The 19,021-nt window shown below is 47.3% G+C and overlaps 2 protein-coding genes across 7 annotated transcripts in view; both read right to left on the reverse strand.

Annotated features, from left to right (window-relative positions):
- Nucleotides 1-6,035, reverse strand: part of Rasgef1c (RasGEF domain family member 1C) — a 31,773-nt gene extending 25,738 nt beyond the window's left edge. Inside the window, exon 1 of the mRNA XM_048334068.1 lies at nt 5,945-6,035. The gene's annotated coding sequence lies outside the window, so the exon portion shown is untranslated. The remainder of the gene's footprint in view (nt 1-5,944) is intronic.
- Nucleotides 6,036-14,831: 8,796 nt separating this feature from the next.
- The window catches only part of Mapk9 (mitogen-activated protein kinase 9), a 38,471-nt gene continuing 34,281 nt past the window's right edge, over nt 14,832-19,021 (reverse strand). For 4 of the 6 annotated variants that reach the window (XM_048333947.1, XM_048333946.1, XM_048333948.1 and 1 more), the window contains 2 exons: nt 18,261-18,332; nt 14,832-16,439 (listed from right to left, as the gene is read on the reverse strand). In XM_048333947.1, the coding sequence (XP_048189904.1) occupies nt 16,297-16,439; nt 18,261-18,332 (215 nt within the window). In that variant the 3' untranslated portion in view covers nt 14,832-16,296. Of the gene's footprint in view, nt 16,445-18,260; nt 18,333-19,021 lie in introns of all 6 variants that reach the window. The other 2 variants (XM_048333950.1, XM_048333949.1) reach the window with 1 other exon arrangement.

Genomic DNA, 19,021 nt, shown 5'->3' on the forward strand with positions numbered 1-19,021 from the left:
CAAGACTCAAAGGGCTAGAACACCAGCCTTGAGCAAAAGAGCTCAGGGACAGTGCCCAGGCCCTGAGTTCAAGCCCTATGATAGAGAGATGGGGGAGTGCTCAATGGAGAAAGGCAGTTGGTGAGAGGGTCACAGGAGGAGAGCTTGAGGGCACAGAGACCCCAGGGCTATGACTGTAATGGTTAATTCAAAGCTACTTTGGCCAGACCCAGCCATTGCCCGAAGGACCTCATCTAGAAAGAATTCCACAATCCGTACTACAGCAGTATCTAGGGCAAGAAGTCCTACTATACCACCGAGCAACAGGAACAAGAAGCAGCAAGATGAGGAGTAAGCAAGCTGTGGCCCTGCTGTGTGAGGAATGCTACACCACTGCAGAAACAACGGGAGAGATGGGGGAAGAATATCCCTGAGGCTCACAATACAAGTTGTGCTTGGTAAGAAGTGACCTTTGCCAAAGGAAGAGAAAAATTCCATCTTCCTTCACCAGGAGATAAAAGAGAGAGAGAAGGAAAAGAAGGAGGAGGATGAGAAGAGGTGGGGATGATGGAAGCTGCTGGTGGAGGCAGGAGAGGGCCCGGTCACCTAGCTGCCCACCAGGAGGCCACAGTCTGTTCCTGTGACATCTCCCAGCAGCCCTGGGGGAAAGCTAGCCGGTCAATTACACTAAAAGGCAGCCGCTTATTAGTCTGAGGAGGTAATAACACACGAAAGCATTTAGGGCACATCTGAATTTGACAAAGATCAGGAACCATGGGTCATAAGTCATGTGTCAAAGCAGGGCTTGGCCTGAAGGGTGCAGGCTGCCACTGTCTTCAAATCTAAATGGCCACAAGGCTGTGGCTTTTCTGAAGCCTGAATTCCACTGTGTCTTCCGCATGTGGTCATAAAACCCCTAATTAATCCAGAAGAAGTAAATTCATAGAAGAGATAATTAGTCTATGAAACAGAGTAAGATGGTTTATTCAAATCTAACAATATCAATAATTACCCTAAATGTAAATGGTCTAAACAACCCAACTAAAAGGCAAAGATTTTCAGATTGGATAAGAAAACAAATACCACATGAATATTACCTACAAGCATCAGAATCTAAATTTAAAAAACACAAATAGGTTAAAATGATAAGAAATGGAAAGCTGGTATGTCTATATTATAATTATGGAGTTATTATTATTACTATTGGCATAGAGGTGAGAGCAAAGAATTTTACCGCAGAAACAGAGAGCCTTGTCATATGGCAAAGGGATCACTTCATAAAGAGCAAATAAACCTCCTGAACATATAGCCACCTAGTAAAAAAAAATCTGCAAAATACATCAAATGAGAAGTGAGATTTTTAACACCTTTCCCTTAGTCATGGTAGAACAAGTAGACAGAAAATCATGAAAGAACTTGGACATTGCCAAATAACTTGATTTGCATCTGATTACGGACTGGCTAATTGATCATGGCTATGGTTTGAATGTGTTTCTCCAAAGCTCATATGATCTCCAAATTCACATCCTGATGGTTTTTGGAGGCAGGGCCTCCTCTAATTAGGGTTAAGTGAGGATATGAAGGTGAGGCCTTCATCATGGTGTTAGAGGCCTTCATGGGTTGCTCTCTACCACACTAAGCTTCTGTGGGAAGCCCTTCCCAGATGCCAAACAGATACCAGCGTCACACTCTTAGACGTACCAGCTTCTAGACCTATGAATGAAATACACCTCTATCTAGTATAAGTTACCTGACCTTGCCTCAGGTATTTTGTTATAGAAGCAGACGCTACTAAGCAATTATTATTTCATGAGATGTACTAATGGTATGAGGGTTATGCAAATAAAATCTGTATGAGCTCAGAGATGTCTATCCAAGTGGGTACAGGTGATGCACCCTGTCTCCGAACCAGTCATTCCCTAGGTTGCTTGTCAGCATTCAGCAACCCACGCACCAGAGAGGAGTCGGGAGGCGGGAATGACAGTAGGCCACAGCCATGTTCACAGGAGCAGCTCACCCTGTCACAGACCCTGATCACTGGGCAGGTGGATCGGAGAAGGTTCCAGAACCCCCTGCAGGGGGTGGGGGTGGTCACCTGGGGAAGTGGCCATATCCTGACCACACCAGGCCCCTTCCCCAGCTCACTACGTCTAACAACGTGGCTATCTTCACAAGCCCCTTAAGAATAGAAAGAAAAAAAACGTTGCCACACTCGGCAGGTTTTGGAGGCTGTGTGCGAGGAGGGCTGTGGGGGGCACCCAGATGCCAGAGCGTGTGACGGCTGCTCTGGGGACTTGAGTTGCAGGTCCCCAGGGGCCTGTGACTTGAAAAATGGATGTTTCTGCATGAGCAGAGCCAAAGGTGTATTAGCACTCTGGATGATGAAAAGTCCTTTAAGTGTCTGCGTGTGGCAGTTCTGAAACGTTTGCCAGGGGAAAATGGACTTCTGTTTTGTAACAGCAAGTCGAGGAAGGAGGAACAAATTAAGTTACCATGCCGGAACCAGTCTTCATGTGCCAGGTCGTTGACAGATGCACATTGCCTAGAACGAATGCGATCAGCACTCTGCCACTCACCCTCATGAGGAGAGGGAGAGAGAGAGCGAGAGAGAGAGAGAGAGAGAAATGGGGGAGCCCAGTACCCTGTCCTGCTATATCCCATGACTAGCTCAGACAGGCCTGTCCTCCAACATAAAAGGTCACATGGCATGCAGGCAGGTAGGACTTTCAGAGAGAAAGGTGCTATCTTTCCTCTTTCCTTCTCAAGCTTTTCTTTACAGAAATTTCCAAAAATAGGTGCAGAATAGAGTGAGCATGAAACACCCCATACCCATCTCTCAGTTCCCATCGCTGTCGGTCCACAGTGACTCTTCCTCAATCCATGTTCTCAACCTGTCCACTGAAAGCCCTACAAAAAGAAGCTTTCAATGCCAAATCCCACCACAAAGTAAGAAAAAAAATGAGAGAAATATTTCTGATATAGCAAAAATATGGCATTAGTCCGTTTAAAATATATTTTTAAAGAAATTCCTCAAGAGAAACCCAAATCAAATAGAAATGGACAAAATGACACCGGCAGGTGACTGACAGAGAAAGGAAATCAACTGGTGTAAATGTTTGGGAACGTAAAGTGAAGAAAAGGCACTGAAATGCTGTTTGTTCTCAACTTTCAATCAGTGAGGCTTGGTAAGAAACAAGGTCACACATTAGTAGGAGAAATGGAAAATGGTGCCACCCCTTCCCAGAGATTTTGGGAATATCTGACAAAATAAATATACATTTCTTTCTACTCCTAGCAATTTATACTAAAGATACACCTCCACAAATTCAAACAACTTGCATGCAAGGCTGCCCATTATTCCTTTTAACAACAAAGGCCTGAACAAAACCAAACATCTATCCGTAGGACACAAGTTGAATAGACTGTGTTACAGCCACACAATGAAGTATTATGTTGAGATGAGAAAGAATGAGCAATGTTGACAAAATGGTAAGAAGTACTCTTTTAAGAGATGTGTTTTGAGATATTTTTTAAATTGAAAAAAATGAAGATACAGAGAGGATCTGTATGCTAATTCTGTCATCACACATAAATGGCTTGGAATTATATGGTACTGAGCCCTGATAGCTTTTATATAGCTTTGAACCATGTGCATATTTTGGTTATATATCCCACAAATAAAATTATACCACAACAACCAAAGAGGGGAGGAACTAAATTGAATGCAAATAAATGCATGAAGCTAGTTATATATCAAACTGATAACATAGTACTCTGATCTCTCAAAGTTCAGCATATCTGAACCTGACATAGTCATCTGAGGTTGGTGGTTATTTAGAGGCAATGGTCCCTAAAGTATTTTAGGCACGTTGTAAGATTAAGCAGATGATTAAATATACTGATGTTTTCAGAAACCATTGGAGACAAAGGAGATGGAAATATCAACTTACAGTTTTAATAAGAGATTCTTTGGCCTGGGCCACTGACCAATCAATCCTAAAGGCAGTGACACTAAGGTGGCATTGAGTACTTCTAACCCCAGATTCTGGTCTCTAAGCTCCTTGACTCCTTCTTAAAGGAGCCAAGGCTTCCTAGAACACCAGCTGCCTCTTAAGTGTGGGTCCAAGTATAAGTGGGAGCTGGAGCAGCTCTCCAGGATTTAGAGGCGGCCAGTCAAAAGGATGCAAGGATCCACCTGAAAGGGTGGCCAGACACTGGGTGAGACCCAAACATCTACCATCCCACATCCACCTCCGCAAACTCCAGACCCCACTTCCATAGGAGTGGGGCAGTACCTAGACCAGGCTCCCCTGTCCACCACACCTTGGGAATTCACAGGAGACCCTGCCCTCTTCATGCTACTCATCCTCTGTCCACAATCCCAGACCTTCCTCGGGCTCCACCAAAGAGTGGACTGCACACACCACAGCCTGTTGGCTCCTCCTCATGAGTTATCTCTCTAGTTCCTTCTCCCCACCCAGTCCCAGCCCTGCCTGTCCCCCTACACCTGCCCCTCTCCTGCCCCTCTCCTGCCCCACGACCTCTGCAGCCACCATCAGGAACATCCTTTTAATATTCAAACACCAAGCACTGTACCCAAATGGACAGCCAAACCACAGCATAATTTTCTCTGGCTCTGTCCCTTCCAGCTCCCCTCATCCCCCAATCATCTGTGCCTACCTCTGGGACGTTACACCTGCCGTCCCCTCAGACCTTTCCCACCCTTTCCTTCCTTCCACGTTTCGCTCACAGGACAGCCCAGGGTCGCTGCTTCAGGACCCTGTCCCCAGCCAGGCTAAGGCTCCACGACTCTCTCCGTCTCTCTCCATCCCAATGCTCTTATTTATTTTCTTCCTAGCACTTAGCATCTGACCTGACCTCATCATGGTTTTTCTTTCCCCTCCTGCACACACGTGCTTGGGACAGTCAGCACACAGTAGGTGCTCAATGAATGCCCTGGGCAAATGAGTGAAGCACATGGCCACCCCCCACACTTGACATGGGGCCCCAAGTTCCCCAAGTGGGAACCTCATAGTCCCGAGATTGGACCCATGGTGTCACCTCCCTAGGCCTCGGTAACTTCTGCATGGGTCTTCCCAGGACCCTTCCCTGGCTCTCAGGGGTACAACAGCCTCGCAGCCCTAGAAAGCTGGAAGGTGGGGGGGTGGTGGCTGAGGGACCCCAACACCACCTAAGTTGCCATGTTGAGCATGGAGCAGAGATCTAGAGCAATCACCTCTCCCAATGTCCTTCCAGATTGTCTTTGCTCATCTCTGCGCGCGCACACATGCATACACACGCGCACACATGCATACACACACGCACACACATGCATACACACGCACACACATGCATACTCACAGGCACACGCACACACACACACACACACACACACAGAGGCACACACACGCACGCACACAGGCCGCGGGTCCGGTCCTCCGTCTCAGCCCAGGGGACACACCCAGAGTCCCACGGTCCTGCGGGATCCCTGACCACAGCCCGGGTCCACCTGCACAGGCACCTGCAGGTCCACCCCGCTGTCCCCACTTCACAGACAGGGAAGCTGAGGCCCCGCGAGGGGCGGGGGGGGGGCGGGGGCGGCTTTGGGTCTGGGTCCCGCCCTCTGGGAGGCTGCGGGGAGCCGGAACCTCACCTGGCACGGCGGAGCCCGGCCTCCCGCCCTTGGCGGTTCCCTCCCCGCCCCTCACTCCACGCGCCCACCCGGAGGCTGTCCGCGCGTGACAGCCGCCCCTCCGCCGTCCTCCGCCCCGCGCCGCACACACGCGCTCCTCGGCTCTGGCCTCGTCGGCCCCCCCGCGTCGTCCCCCGACCCCCGCCCCGCGCCCCCCGCACGCGCACCTGCGCCCCGGGTCGGATACGCGCTCCGTCCCGCAGCCGCCGGGATGCCCGCCATCCATCGCCGCCATCCCCGCCACCCCCTCCCGGCCGCGCCGCCACCACTCACTGGCTCCCGGCGCGCCCGGAGCCCGGGCTCGGCCCATGGGCAGTGTCCGCCGCGAACCGAACCGCAGCGCCCTGGACTCAGGCCGCTGCCCGCCGCCCGCCGCCCGCCCGGATCCCGGGCGCAGCGCCGCCCTGTGCGGGGCCAGCGGCCTGGAGGCGCGCGGCGCCCCCTCGCGGCTGCACGCGGAACTGCAGGGCGGGAGGCGCGCGGGTGGAGCCGCGCGCGCGGCGCGGGGCTTCTGCACGCACCCTGGGAAGCTTTGCAGGGCCTCGGTCCGGCTCCCAGGACACAGGGTCCGGGCCAAACGTGCAACAACCCCAGGCCCAGGCCCCTCCCTGGTAGGTCGCTTGCACCCCACCGCAGGGACGCACAGGCCAGGGCGGACAGCTGTGCGCATCAGCACACAGCGCCCCTGGGCGCCACTCCACCCCCGACGGCCTCCTACCAGCCGCCGCCACCCAGACACCCCGCTTACCTTCTTTCCCCAAGGCTAGGTCCTGGCTGCTCCCCTTGATTCTCCTTCTAGGGCCATCCTACTTTGTCATCCGAGTCCTGTGGGCACTGGCTGGGCACGGCAGGGTGGGGAAGACTGCACCCACCCCTCCCTCCGGTGATGGAGAGGGAGCCCCGGGGAACTGGCTCACAGGAAGGCGACCTCCACTCTGAGGAGCTGGGGCTGGAGTTGGCCAATGTCAACCCTGTGAGGGGTGGGGGTGGGGGTGGGGGTCCCAGGGTGCCCTGAAGGCTGCAAACGAAGTCAAAAAGTCAAAATGATAGAATCTAGCCCATTTCCAAACTGGAGGCAACGGCAGTCCTGGAGAGAAGAAACACGGGTTAGGAGCACACAGATGGATTAGCTTCCGAGGCAGTGGGGGAGTGGGGTGGCTAGAACCAGATGCCCCTCAAATTCAGGGCCTGGGGCCAGTGCCCAGAACCTTCTTTAATTCTCACTCCAAACCTTAGCCCCTCAGTTCAGGCCTTGAGCACCAGTTGATGGTACCATGGGGGTCTCGAGGGGAGGGGCCCCTGTAGAAGAGAACTCCAAGAAGATGACCCACTTAGTAGCACTACCGGTTCTCTCTACCCCACGCCCTCAGAAGCAGAGGGCAGCCTGCCTCCATCTCTCGTATAAAAGGGCCTTTCTCCTGTCAAACAGCTGGGACACTAAGGCACGCTGCCACACTAGGAAGGGACAGGAGCATCAGAGTCGAGCAGTAGCTGACGGAGCAGTTAAAGCTTAAGGGTGGACCTGCCTGTGATCACATTTCAACATCCACCCTGGGTGCAACAGGCAAGGCCGTGCCCTGTGACCCTGACCCTTGAGATCCCCTGCAGTCTCTCCCTGCCTCAGGATGAGTCCCAGGACCAGCATGGCATCCTGCTCGGAGCCACCCCCAGCTGGGGGGGGGGCCCTTTCTGCAAGTGAATGGCTGGCCTTCTGGAGAGTCCTGATCCTGTCCCCTCTTAGCTCACCCAAGAGTCTAGGATCCAGCAAGGCCCCTGGGTTGCCCTCCCCCTCCCCCACCCCAGCCTCCTTTCTCAAGCCAGGAAGTGCCTGGGGACTGTCCCTGGAGTGACAGGCCTTCCCTGATCCTTCACTCTGCTCTGTGCCCAGGTGGCATTCACTGAAGGGTGTGTGTGTGTGGTGGGAAGTGTTGAGAGGAGATGAGGACAAAGGTCCTATGAGCAGTGTGGTGGACTGCACATCTTTCAGGGTGGTGGGGTGAAAGAGGTTGGAGAAGGCTGGGGGACGTGTTGGGGGGGGGGGCTCTAAAACAGGACAGAAGCTGATCTTGATCCCTGGCAAGATCGTCTCTCAGTCTCCTGCTTTGGTGGCACCACACCCACTGAGCACTGGGTTGGTGGGACTAATGAGGTCCTTGTCCCTTGAGAGTGGGTGGGAGATAGAGGCAGTGAGGAGAGGGAAGGCTGTTGGGTGGTGCTAAGTACAGACCCGGGGCAGGGACAAGGATGGGGTGGACAGGGCTGGTGATGGGAAGGAGGATTGAGGAGGCTGACCTGGCCAGGAGGCAAGGGCCCTTTCAACAGGGAGGGAAGCGTGGCAGACACCTGAAGGTGGCTAGAGACCTGTGGGTACAGTCTGGTGGGGGTGGGGTGAAGGAAGGAGGTTCTTGGGGTTCCAGCAGCTGCAGACACGCAGTTCCAGGAGCCCGTGTGGCCTTGGCAGCACATCTACTCCTGGCACGGCTGCGGCAGGTGACTCAGGCAGGAGTCTGACAGCAAGCAGGGCTGCCGAGAAGGATCACCAATAAACATCCCAGCACCACGAGGACAGAACTTTGGGTTCCAGCCAAAGCATTTTATTAGCACAACCCATTAGCCGTCCATTCTTGAATCTGGTGAGAGCACTCCAAAGTTACTACAAGGGCAAAGCTCCTGGAGAAACTCATCCGTGAGCCAGCATGGGTGGTGAGAGTCACCTTCTACTGCTTACACACTGGGCCCCACCTATTTGCAGAGTCTGGGCAGGGATTGTTGAGGACAAGGAGGAAAAGTGGTTATGTATACGCACGTGCATGCCTCTGTGTGTGCGTTCCACACGTGATGATAGATGTGCATGTAGCACAAGTGTGCAACATGTATGCAGTGGGTGTTGCACATGTGGCATTGCATGTGATGGCATGTGTATGGCGTGTGTGGTGTTGGTTGAATGTCTGAGTGGTGACTGTGGGGCTGGCAGGAGGATGAAGGAATGTGGATGGAAGGAGGAAGGAATGAGGGAGGCTGGTGAAATTCATGATGGGTTTTGACCTATAGAACTGGGTGACATTGGGTCGGCAAGTGGAAATTTCCAACAGCAGTATCAGGAAACAAATTCATCTATGAAAGGGTCCCAGAGAGGGCATGTCACTTGCACAGGCAGCATAGGCCAGTGGCCTGGCTGGCCAATTCCCTAGCCCGCCCACCCTCCTGGACAGAAGAGATATGGAGTGCCAGCCTTCCCTGAGAGCGAGCTTGTCTTCAGAACAGGTGCCCCAAATTCCTGCTGAGGTCCAGAGTGTTGTGTGAAGCCCAAGAATCCGAACCTGACTGGTTGCTGGTGGCTCACGTCTGTAATCCTAGGTACTCAGGAGGCTGAGATCTGAGGTTCAAAGTTCAAAGCCAGCCCGGGCAGGAAATTCTGTGAGACTGTCATCTCCAACCAACTATCAGAAAACTGGAAGTGGTGTGGTGGCTCTAAGTGGTAGAGCACTAAGCTTGAGCCTCAGCGTATAGGCCCTGAGTTCAAGTTCCATAACTGATACTGATAACAACAAAAACAATCCTAACCTGGATACAACTGAAGTGAGCCAAGGTCTATGGGGTTAGACTAAGTCACCCACATTCTTGTGGGGAAAGACCAGGGGTCCCCAATCTACCCATGAAAGTCAGGCACCTGCTGCTCAACCTAGGCAGATGAGATCTGGTGAGTGTTGAATGGGCTGTACCTTGCAGATAACACACTAGTGAAAACCTGAGCAGGACGGGCTGCAGACAGTCGGTACACTGGGAATTTGCTGAGTCCTCTGGGGCCAACAGTGTGTTTCCAGTGGACAGTACAAGGGCATTGCAAGAGATCTGGTGGGACTTGGGGAGAAGCTTTAAGTATACTGCAGAATTCGGGGCTGACTCCAGCCTGCCTTGCGGGCTGCAAGCTGGACAGTCGCATGGGGCTCCAGGCATGGTTTGTTCTGTGCCGCCACCTTGAACTTGAGCTTCTTAAGTAAGCCCAACGGGACAATGACGTATACCTATAAGGAGTTACATTCAAGTCTGGGAGTCTTCTGTTATCCCTGGACGCTCCCTTCACACTATGCCTGTGGGATGTCCCTCAGAGCACAGGATGCTGGTGGGAACGTGGTAACTGGCAGTCCAGATACTCAAGGTCAGCATCTTCTATCTACGATTGACTAAGTGGGGGCACTGATGGCCCAAGAGACCATGCTTTCCCTTCTAAACAGAATTTGCTTGAGCAGCGAGAGAAGGCAATGGCATATTCGAGAAAGCACTGCTGACCAAGGAACCCAGACATGGTCTTTCTTACTTCCTCACATGAGTCAGGCTTGAAAAACGCAACCAAGAAGGAAGGAAAGGGAAGGATGGGGCAGGGCCATTGCAGAAAAGAGGCAACTTGGGCTAATCTGGACTTCTGGGCTCCAGAACTGTAAGATGATAAATATGTGTTGCTTTAAACACTCCATTTGCCGTAATTTGTTACGGCAGCAACAGAAAACTAATAAGCCACTAAAACGGAACACAACCCTTGACTCAGCAATTCTACTCCTATCAGAAAAGCATGCTCAAAGCCACGCTCAAAAATGCTTAGCACAGCACTATTTGCAAAGCCTCAAACTGGAAACCACCCAAATACCTGTCAGCAGTGGTAAGGAGAAGTAAATTACGGTATCCTACATGGCAATGAGAGGAAATAAATGGCAACTGTAGTCCATATCTGCACAAACATCATCCCATTCTAACAATGCAAAGTAAACTAATAATCTGTGTGATCAGTGATCACATAGCATGGTTGTCCTTGGGGGTTTGTGGCTAGAAAGGGGGTTCTGGGGGTGAATACAGTAGGTACTGCTATACATCCAAATGTATTAACCTTGTAAAACTTAACACTGAGTTGTCTACTTGAAAGATATCCAGTAGTCACATGTATATTAAATTTCAGAAAAAGCTTTTCAAAAGCTTCCCTCCATTTGCAGCAGGCATTTGATATAGTAATGTAGATTGTGATTATTTGACACTGTTACCTAAATTTTTTTTTCTTAATCCAGGGCATCATGCATACTAAGCCAAGTACTCTACCACTGGGCTCCACTCTCCCCAATCTAATAAATATTTGACTTAGAAAGGGAAAACTTTGTAGCTGGGCATAGGGTACAAGCCAGTAATCCTAGCACTTGGGAGACTGAGGCCTGTCTCAAAAAAAGGGACGAGCGCTGGGAATATGGCCTAGTGGCAAGCGTGCTTGCCTCATATAAATGAAGCCCTGGGTTCGATTCCCCAGCACCACATATATAGAAAATGGCCAGAAGTGGTGCTGTGGCTCAAGTGGCAGAGTGTTAGCCTTGAGCAAAAAGAAGCCAAGGACAGTGCTCAGGACCTGAGTCCAAGGCCCAGGACTGGCAAGAAAGAAAAAAAAAGACTGATTAAATTTACTGGGCTGGGAATATGGCCTAGTGGCAAGAGTGCTTGCCTCGTATACATGAAGCCCTGGGTTCGATTCTCCAGCACCACATATATAGAAAACAGCCAGTTAGTGGTGCTGTGGCTCAAGTGGCAGAGTACTAGCCTTGAGCAAAAAGAAGCCAGGGACGGTGCTCAGGCCCTGAGTCCAAGGGCCAGGACTGGAAAAAAAAAAAAAAAGGGACGAGCGGGAAATCTTCCCTACTACCTGTTATGAAGTTTCCCCTACCCTCAGCACTCATCCCCACCTCAGGCTGAGAATAGGCTTGATGAAGTTACTTGGTTGTACTCACTATTTATTCATCATTTCACTGCAGACATGTTGAATTGGGTCCCCGAAAACAGGTACTTCAAGTCTTGTGTATATCTGTTTCCAGCCCAGGAGACAAAAATGCCTGAGGCTGGATTATTGATAAAGAAAAGATGTTTGTTGAACTCACAGTTCTGAAGGTCCAAGAGCATGGTGCTGGCCTCTGCTGGGCTTCTGGTGAGAGCCTGGTGCTGTCAGATCATGATGGGGTAGAGAAAGGGGAAGTGAGCGCGTGCAGAAGCGGCAGGTACATGAGGGAGGCAGACGACCCACTCTCAAGGTAACTAACCCTGTTGGAGACCTCCTCATTCACTCCTGTGGGATGTCATGTCTCGAGAGAACCTACTCTGTCTCTCCAGGCAGTAATCCATTCACAAGGGTGGGAGCTGCATGAGGTAATCATCTCCCCCAAAGCCCACCCTCTTAAAGGCCCGGTCACTGTTGGAACACTGGTTACACTGGGACCAAGTTTCCAGCACATGAACCTTTGGGGGGCAAATAACAGCAGCCTGCCTGGCACCATAAACTCATTTCATGGAGGCGTAGAAACTATTTAAGGCTATGACATCATGAATGTATAGACTTTGGGTTCTCATAAAAAAGGTAAGGTATGTGTAAGCTTTGTATTATCACATCTCTCGTAATTGCTGTGCAGCAAGGGGATAGGTGAAATAAGTTCAAGTTTCTGCTCCAATTCCAAGACACCATGACAGAGAAAGGAAGTAGGAGGTACTTCCATTCACCACGGTTCCTGGGACCCCAAATTCTTGGTCTTTCAAACTATGGAGGAAAATGCAGTCTCTGGACCTCGAGGGTACAGCACGTGACTAGCTCCCAATAGCTGTGCCAGGCTTCTTGCCTTGGTGGCCCTAGGCATGATCTGCCTATTTTACACTCCGCTCATAGCTGGTTTGGCAGGCATGCACCACCGTGCCCAGCTTCTTTTGTTGAGATGAGACAGTTCATGATTCTTCTGGTCTCGGTCTCCCAAGAAGCTTTGAAGCTACAGGCCTCAGTCCCCAGGCCTGATTGTATGTCTCTGAAGATGTGATTAAGCCATACCCCTATCACCTAAACTTTTCCTTGACTTAGAAGAAACATTATTGGCTTTAGTTTTTACTTCCCTCATTGAAAACAACCCCCCCCCCAAAAAAAATCAATCAACTGCCTTATTGTTAATCCACAGGACTACTGAGCACCTGTGGGTTCACACTTGTTGTCCTAGCTACTCAGGAGGCTGAGGTATGAGGATTGAGGGGAGGAAAGTCTGTGAGACTCCAATTAACCACAAAAAAGCTAGAAGTAGAGCTGTGGCTTGAGTCATAGAGTGCTAACCTTGAGCCAAAAAGCTTAGGGACAGTTGCCCAGGCCAAGTTCAAGCCCCAGGACTGGACCGGCGTGCACACACACACGAGTAGCCACAGAATCTCCAAGACCATATTAAGTAACTAATTGAATATTATTTTTAGTACTCCCTTACCCCTCCTACCTGCCTACATGCATCATTTCAGTCAATAAATAGTATTTAGTTAGGCCCATGAAGGGTTTAGAGGGGTAGGATAGAGAAATGGAACCTAGACTAACGTCAAGAGAAGCATTTCCCCAATATAAAGACCTTTAAAACTAATATTGACAGCCATCTGTGTGGAATCGTTCTAGTTCTTTTAAAATAAAGAATAAAGAAGTGAACTGTGGAAGGCCTTGCTACCCAAATATCCTGAGGTGCTTGAACGCAGAGGTGAGATGAAAGTGGATCATCTCATGCAGAAAACAAACACACAGTGCTGTTACTGAGTCTAAAGAATACAAATACAGACAGACTGGCAGATTTCCAGGTTCCACTTGTGAAGAAACAGTTTTGCTACTTCTCTGCATATTTGGTTTTATATGTACATGGTTTCGAAATACAAATTTACTACCACTGTTTTGAAAAACTTATGATTCAAGAGTCTGAAGAACATTTTCAGTAAGTAAACAAACAAAAGTGTTTCTTGGCTTTCAGTGTGAAAACACTTGGCAAATCTTGACTGAAATCATTACACTCCAACATCTACTCACATTCAGGTTCTGTAATCAAAGATGGTGATGTAAAAGATACAGTCAACTGTTACTTAAAAATACACACAAATCGGACATGCTATACATTTCTCTTTTAAAATGTAGTCTGTATTATTTTTTTTACCAATCAAAACACACATAATATATTTTATTATAAAACATTAGGCAATGTTACTTTTGAGATATGCGATCTGAAAGGTCAGACCAGTATTTACCATCAGTATGAAATATCAGAGGAGTTACATCAGAAACCAACCAGACAAACCCAGCCACTGTTAGGACATACGTCGGGTTCAGTCCCGATTGAACCAGTGTCCCAGATACAGACCCTGAGCGTCAGCAAGGGGTCCTGCAGAGGGCTTTCTCCAACACTGGAGCTCTTGAGTTTAGTGTTTCAAAGGCAGGAACAGAGCCTTGCTCGGTCTGCAGACCCACAGCTGTAGGACTCTGCCCAGCCAGTGTTCCTAGACTGCTCTCTTACCCTGACAGGACTCTGCCCTCTAGAATCTGCACTTGAAATTGAAACCCAGACATGGGGGAAGGCGGTCATTTCCTTTTTGACCAAAAACTAAGCCAACAAAAGAAACAAACCTAGTTCAAATTCCAGATAACCACCAATTACCTGGTTTATAAAAATACATGTCCAAAATAGTTACTCCCAGGGTGTGTACAATATAAATTACAAAAATAAAATAGAAAAGATGAAAAAGTTGAGCACATTCTTTTTTTCAGTTCATTATCCAACACCAGCATTTCTCCCCAGAGATCAGGTCAAAACCATCTGCCTTGCATCAGGACCCTGGTAAATCTAGGCTCAGGAGGGAGGACCCTGACATTGGGGTGAGGTATTTCTGTGGAGTTCTGTGACTGGCCCAGGTATCCTGGCCTACCTGACAGAAGAGGGTCAGGACAGGTGACCTTCCCATACCAGCACAGGCTCCATTCATGACAACAGGCTTCTGAGACACGCAGAAAGCCACTCTGTGGCACCTTGCTCCATCAGGTGTCTCCTGACATCAGTACACGGCGCAGGGCAGATACGCAGTGCACAGCACTCACTGTTGGTTTTCACTTCAAAGACAGATTTAGTGAGTATTGATGTTTACATATGTGTATAGTGATGACTTGCTTAGGTATAATATCAGGCCTCCAGGGCTAAGCCACATAATAGGTGTTTCTGCCTCTATTCAAGTTCAAATTTCCACTTCATACTTGAAAGTATCTAAGTGACATGATATAAAACAATTCCTTATTTCAAGATTAATTCTGTCCATCAAGGGTTCCAGTTTCCAGTGATAAGACCAACCATTAAGATACAACCAGTACAGAGAATCATATATTTCAGATAATACTTAAGACAAACGCTCTTATTAAAGGTACTCCCAGAAACACATTCTATAGAATGTTGGCCAAATAGCTTTCAAAAGAATTGAACACAAGATATGAATTGCAACAAATTAAGCTCAAGGGGAAAAACCATTCTGAGCACAGGTAGCCAAACGTAATCATCGTAACTCCATTTCTGCATTGACACGTAAATACTCAGTATCTTTATGAATTTCATATATAATTTACACATCAGAAAGTCTGAAAGAATCAATTTCAGGTGAGCAGTTTAAAACCAGAAAGCATTCAAGAGTGAATCCCTATCCTCTAGGAGAATTTTCCAGAACATTCCTAGATTTCCCTTAGGAGAAAGAATTGTCTCCCCAAAGTGGACAACAGGCATCTGAGGGGGCTGACCTGGCTTTTTTTCAGTGAGAAAGAAAAACTGAGTTCGAATGTGATGTTGGCCTATTGTATATTGCATCTTGAGTGAGGGGATGAGCAAAGGAGCCAGGCCAGGATCTGGAGAAGGAAGTACTTGGTAATTGACAGATTTTGAGACCATTTTGGAAAGTTCTAGTCTAACCTTAGGCAATGAGTTCAGGAACCTATGTGGTAGCATCTTATTGAGAAAGAGTGTTACGTGACTGATAAAGAAGGTGAAATAGTAGGGAACATTTAAAATTATCAAGAAGTCCCAACAATCAAGAAAAAAAGATAGGATAGATAGGATTTAAAGGTACTTACATCTTAAGCAGCACAAAATTGAAAATATTTTCATGCAGTAAAGCGGAATCATCTCACACTAAACAATTTAGAGGAAATAGTGTCTGTATAAGTGTCTTGGCTTTTAGCAGTGACAGTTCTCAGCCTGAAACATCACAAGTTAAAAAAAAAGCTATACTTTTATTAAATAGATTTAATTATATCCTTCTGAAATACAAAAGATAGAATAAATCATACCATAATGATGGTGGCCAATTAATACATATAAATCTATTTTTTTCCTGGACAGACACCAAATGACTTAAGAGGATTAAGAGATCATTCTAGAAGCAGCACTACCTGGAAGATTATTTGGCATTAAATACTGATTTCCAAAGTGCCAGGTGGACAAACCCAAGCGGTCACATGCACTAAGTCCCAACGAATACGGATGAGGAGAAATTGTCACCATTATTACCACACGACTTGTAAAATGTCTTCTATTCTAATTGCTCACCTGAAATGATCTTGAACAAAAATCTCTACAAGTGTGGCTCACACTTTTTCTTCAGACATGATCTGCTTTGTTTTATAATCTAGGCAGGCAATCCTATTAGAACCGAGTGGGGCAAGGCATCGTGTTTCTTACATGCAGAACATGGAGTTTTTCTATTTGGTTCCATCAACTCCCACAAGCGTTAGGACGACCATGGGAGTGAACGTTCCTCCACTGATAACGTTTCCTGTTCCCAACCTATCACCGACACCCTTCCAGGGGTCCTGTCGAGGCATCAAGACTGCTGTCTGTGTCTGAGGCCAGGGTCTGCTCGGTGGACATGGATGAGATGTCATTGATAGATGACGACTGAGAAGGAGTGGCGTTGCTACTTACTGCTGCATCTGTGCTAAGAAAACCAAATAGAATAAAATCTGAGGCACGACATTGCTGCAAATCCAGGCCATGAGACTTCAGGCCACCTCTTGGCTCTGTCCTATTGCAGTTTCCCAGTCCTAACTATTGGTACGAACAAGAAGTTAGTCGACTGCACATTTCCAAGTTTCCAATAAGCCTTTCTTTGGCTCCAGGATTTCATCTACTTTCATCATCTTTCCCTGTGGCATGCCTCTTTCCTCTCCAGTGGCTAAAGATGGACATGGTCATATATGATCGTGCTAACTACTTAAAAGATAACTTTTGATTTTAAAAGGAAATTGCTGAACTTATCCTACAAGTATGACAAGAAGGTTAAGCTCGACCCATGTCATCAAACATTTCAGTTATAACGTATGTTCTAGTTCTACTGAGAAGAGTATCAACACTCAAAATGTCTACAATAAAAAACCACCTCTGAAATAAATACTGCAGACACAACACACAAAGGAAAACATCAGGGGCCTCTTATAGATTTTATTTTTGATTTATGAGTTCAGAAAACTGGTATTTTAATCTTTGGAGGAAAATGATGGTATCCTATTTCATATTATACACATGTTTTAGCCTGGTATGGAAAAACAATAAAATACCCAGGCTCTCAAGAGATCAGTGCTTGCAGTTGTATTTACAAATTCTAAATTCTTACTAAGTTATATAACCTATAGATACCTGACACATATCATGTTGAATATAAAATTTAACAGAAATAAGCTGTGCAATATAGACTTGTATGGCTGTGATTTCAAGTACACTTACTAAGTAAATAAACATAACTTAAATTTCCTTTAGTAAGCAAAAAAACTCTACATATATAGATTAAGACCACTGATATCTAAGTCTCTCCCAGTGACACAATTACCTAGTCATTAGATTTCTACCAGAAGGCAAGTAAAGTATAAAAATTTTCTTAACACAAAAATTCCATATTACCTGGATTTGTGATAGCATTCTTTTTTTTTCTTTTTCTTTTATTAACAGTAATGTTTGTTTGTTTTTGCCAGTCCTGGGGCTTAAACTCAGGGCCTGGGCACTGTCCCTGGCTTCTTTCTACTTAAAGCTAGCATTCTACCACTTGAGCCACAGCGCCACTTCTGGCTTTTTCTATATAGGTGGTACTGAGGAATTGAACCTAGGACTTCATGCATGCTAGGCAAGCACTCTACCACCAGGCCACCTTCCCAGCCCCTAATAGTAATGTGTGACCTCAGGGCCTTACACCTAAGGTAGGGAGTCTTACCACTTAAGCCACCATGCCAGTCATTTTCATTAATTCTTTTTTTTTTTTTTTTTTGCCAGTCCTCGGGCCATATTCCCAGCCCTGTTTTCATTAATTCTTAAACAGGGTCTCATTTTTTAATTGAGGCTGTGATGCTTTGGGTTGTAACTCTCCTGATTTCTCAAGTAGCTAGGTTTATAAACATGAGCTATCAAGCCTCCAGTTTGGTGTTTTTATTTTTATTTTTGTTTTTAAAGTGGATGGGACAAGTACAAAGAGAGCCAAGCTCACTGTAAGGACTCTAAAATGGAGTGGATGGTAGCTGTTGCAAGGATATAGCAGAAATGATTAAAATGTGGCCAGTTCATACTGGTACATCTCTAAAACATGAATGGCAACCAACATAACCTCTAGGTCATGGCAGAAAGGGAGAGGTGACTTCACATAACACAGTTTTACTGTATGTTCATGTCCAGTGGTAGCCTCATAGGCATTTCACACATTAGTGCTATTTATACAAGATGATTAGGCAAAGAAAATGTACTATGGTATGACTGAAGCAATCACTAACCTGAAGGCTGATCTTTTACCACACCATTCTTGCTTCTTTCTTCCCAGTCCATTACTTCTTTGTAAATGAGCTCTTCAAATAGAAAGGTAAGTTAACATGCTTTGTCAGTGTCTGCATCTCTCGACAATACTTCCAAATCACCTGAACCCTCCACAGGTACTGTGACATGTTACTTTAAGTGGCAAGACACAATTAATTCACTGATAAAGTCTACTAGAACATCCATGTTTTGCTCCATTATTATCATTGCTTTTTTTTTCCTTCCTTTCTTTCTCTCTTCCAGTGCTAGGGATCAAACCCAGGGCCTTACACATTAGGCAAATGTTCTACCACTGTAGACCCAGAACCCATCATATCTTTTTAGTGAGACTATGAAGACAGCCAGAAATGTAGGGATGCTCTGAATCCACACAGAGGTCAAAGAGGAGGGGGAAGGGAAGGGAATGCAAAAATGAACAGAGCAGCTCCCATAGACATTTTAAAGGACTGGATGACTTTCAAGCATCTGAGTGTGTTTCTCTCCACCCTTACTTGTGGTTCTTCAGTGGCACCAGCATCTACATGTGGGCTGTAACCTTATTCAGACTGGTCAGAAATGAGTCCACACACTTAAACCATTTCTTGACTTTAATCGCAGTTTCCCTCAACTTTCACTGGTAAGAACAACTAATTGAATAGTGTTAAGTTGTTAGGGGTTCCTAAAGTTTCAGCATTCATGAACTAACAGCACAATGCAAACATATACTTGGGTCTATGAACAT

This window comes from Perognathus longimembris, chromosome 25 (genome assembly GCF_023159225.1).
Source record: "Perognathus longimembris pacificus isolate PPM17 chromosome 25, ASM2315922v1, whole genome shotgun sequence".
Lineage (NCBI taxonomy): Eukaryota > Metazoa > Chordata > Mammalia > Rodentia > Heteromyidae > Perognathus > Perognathus longimembris.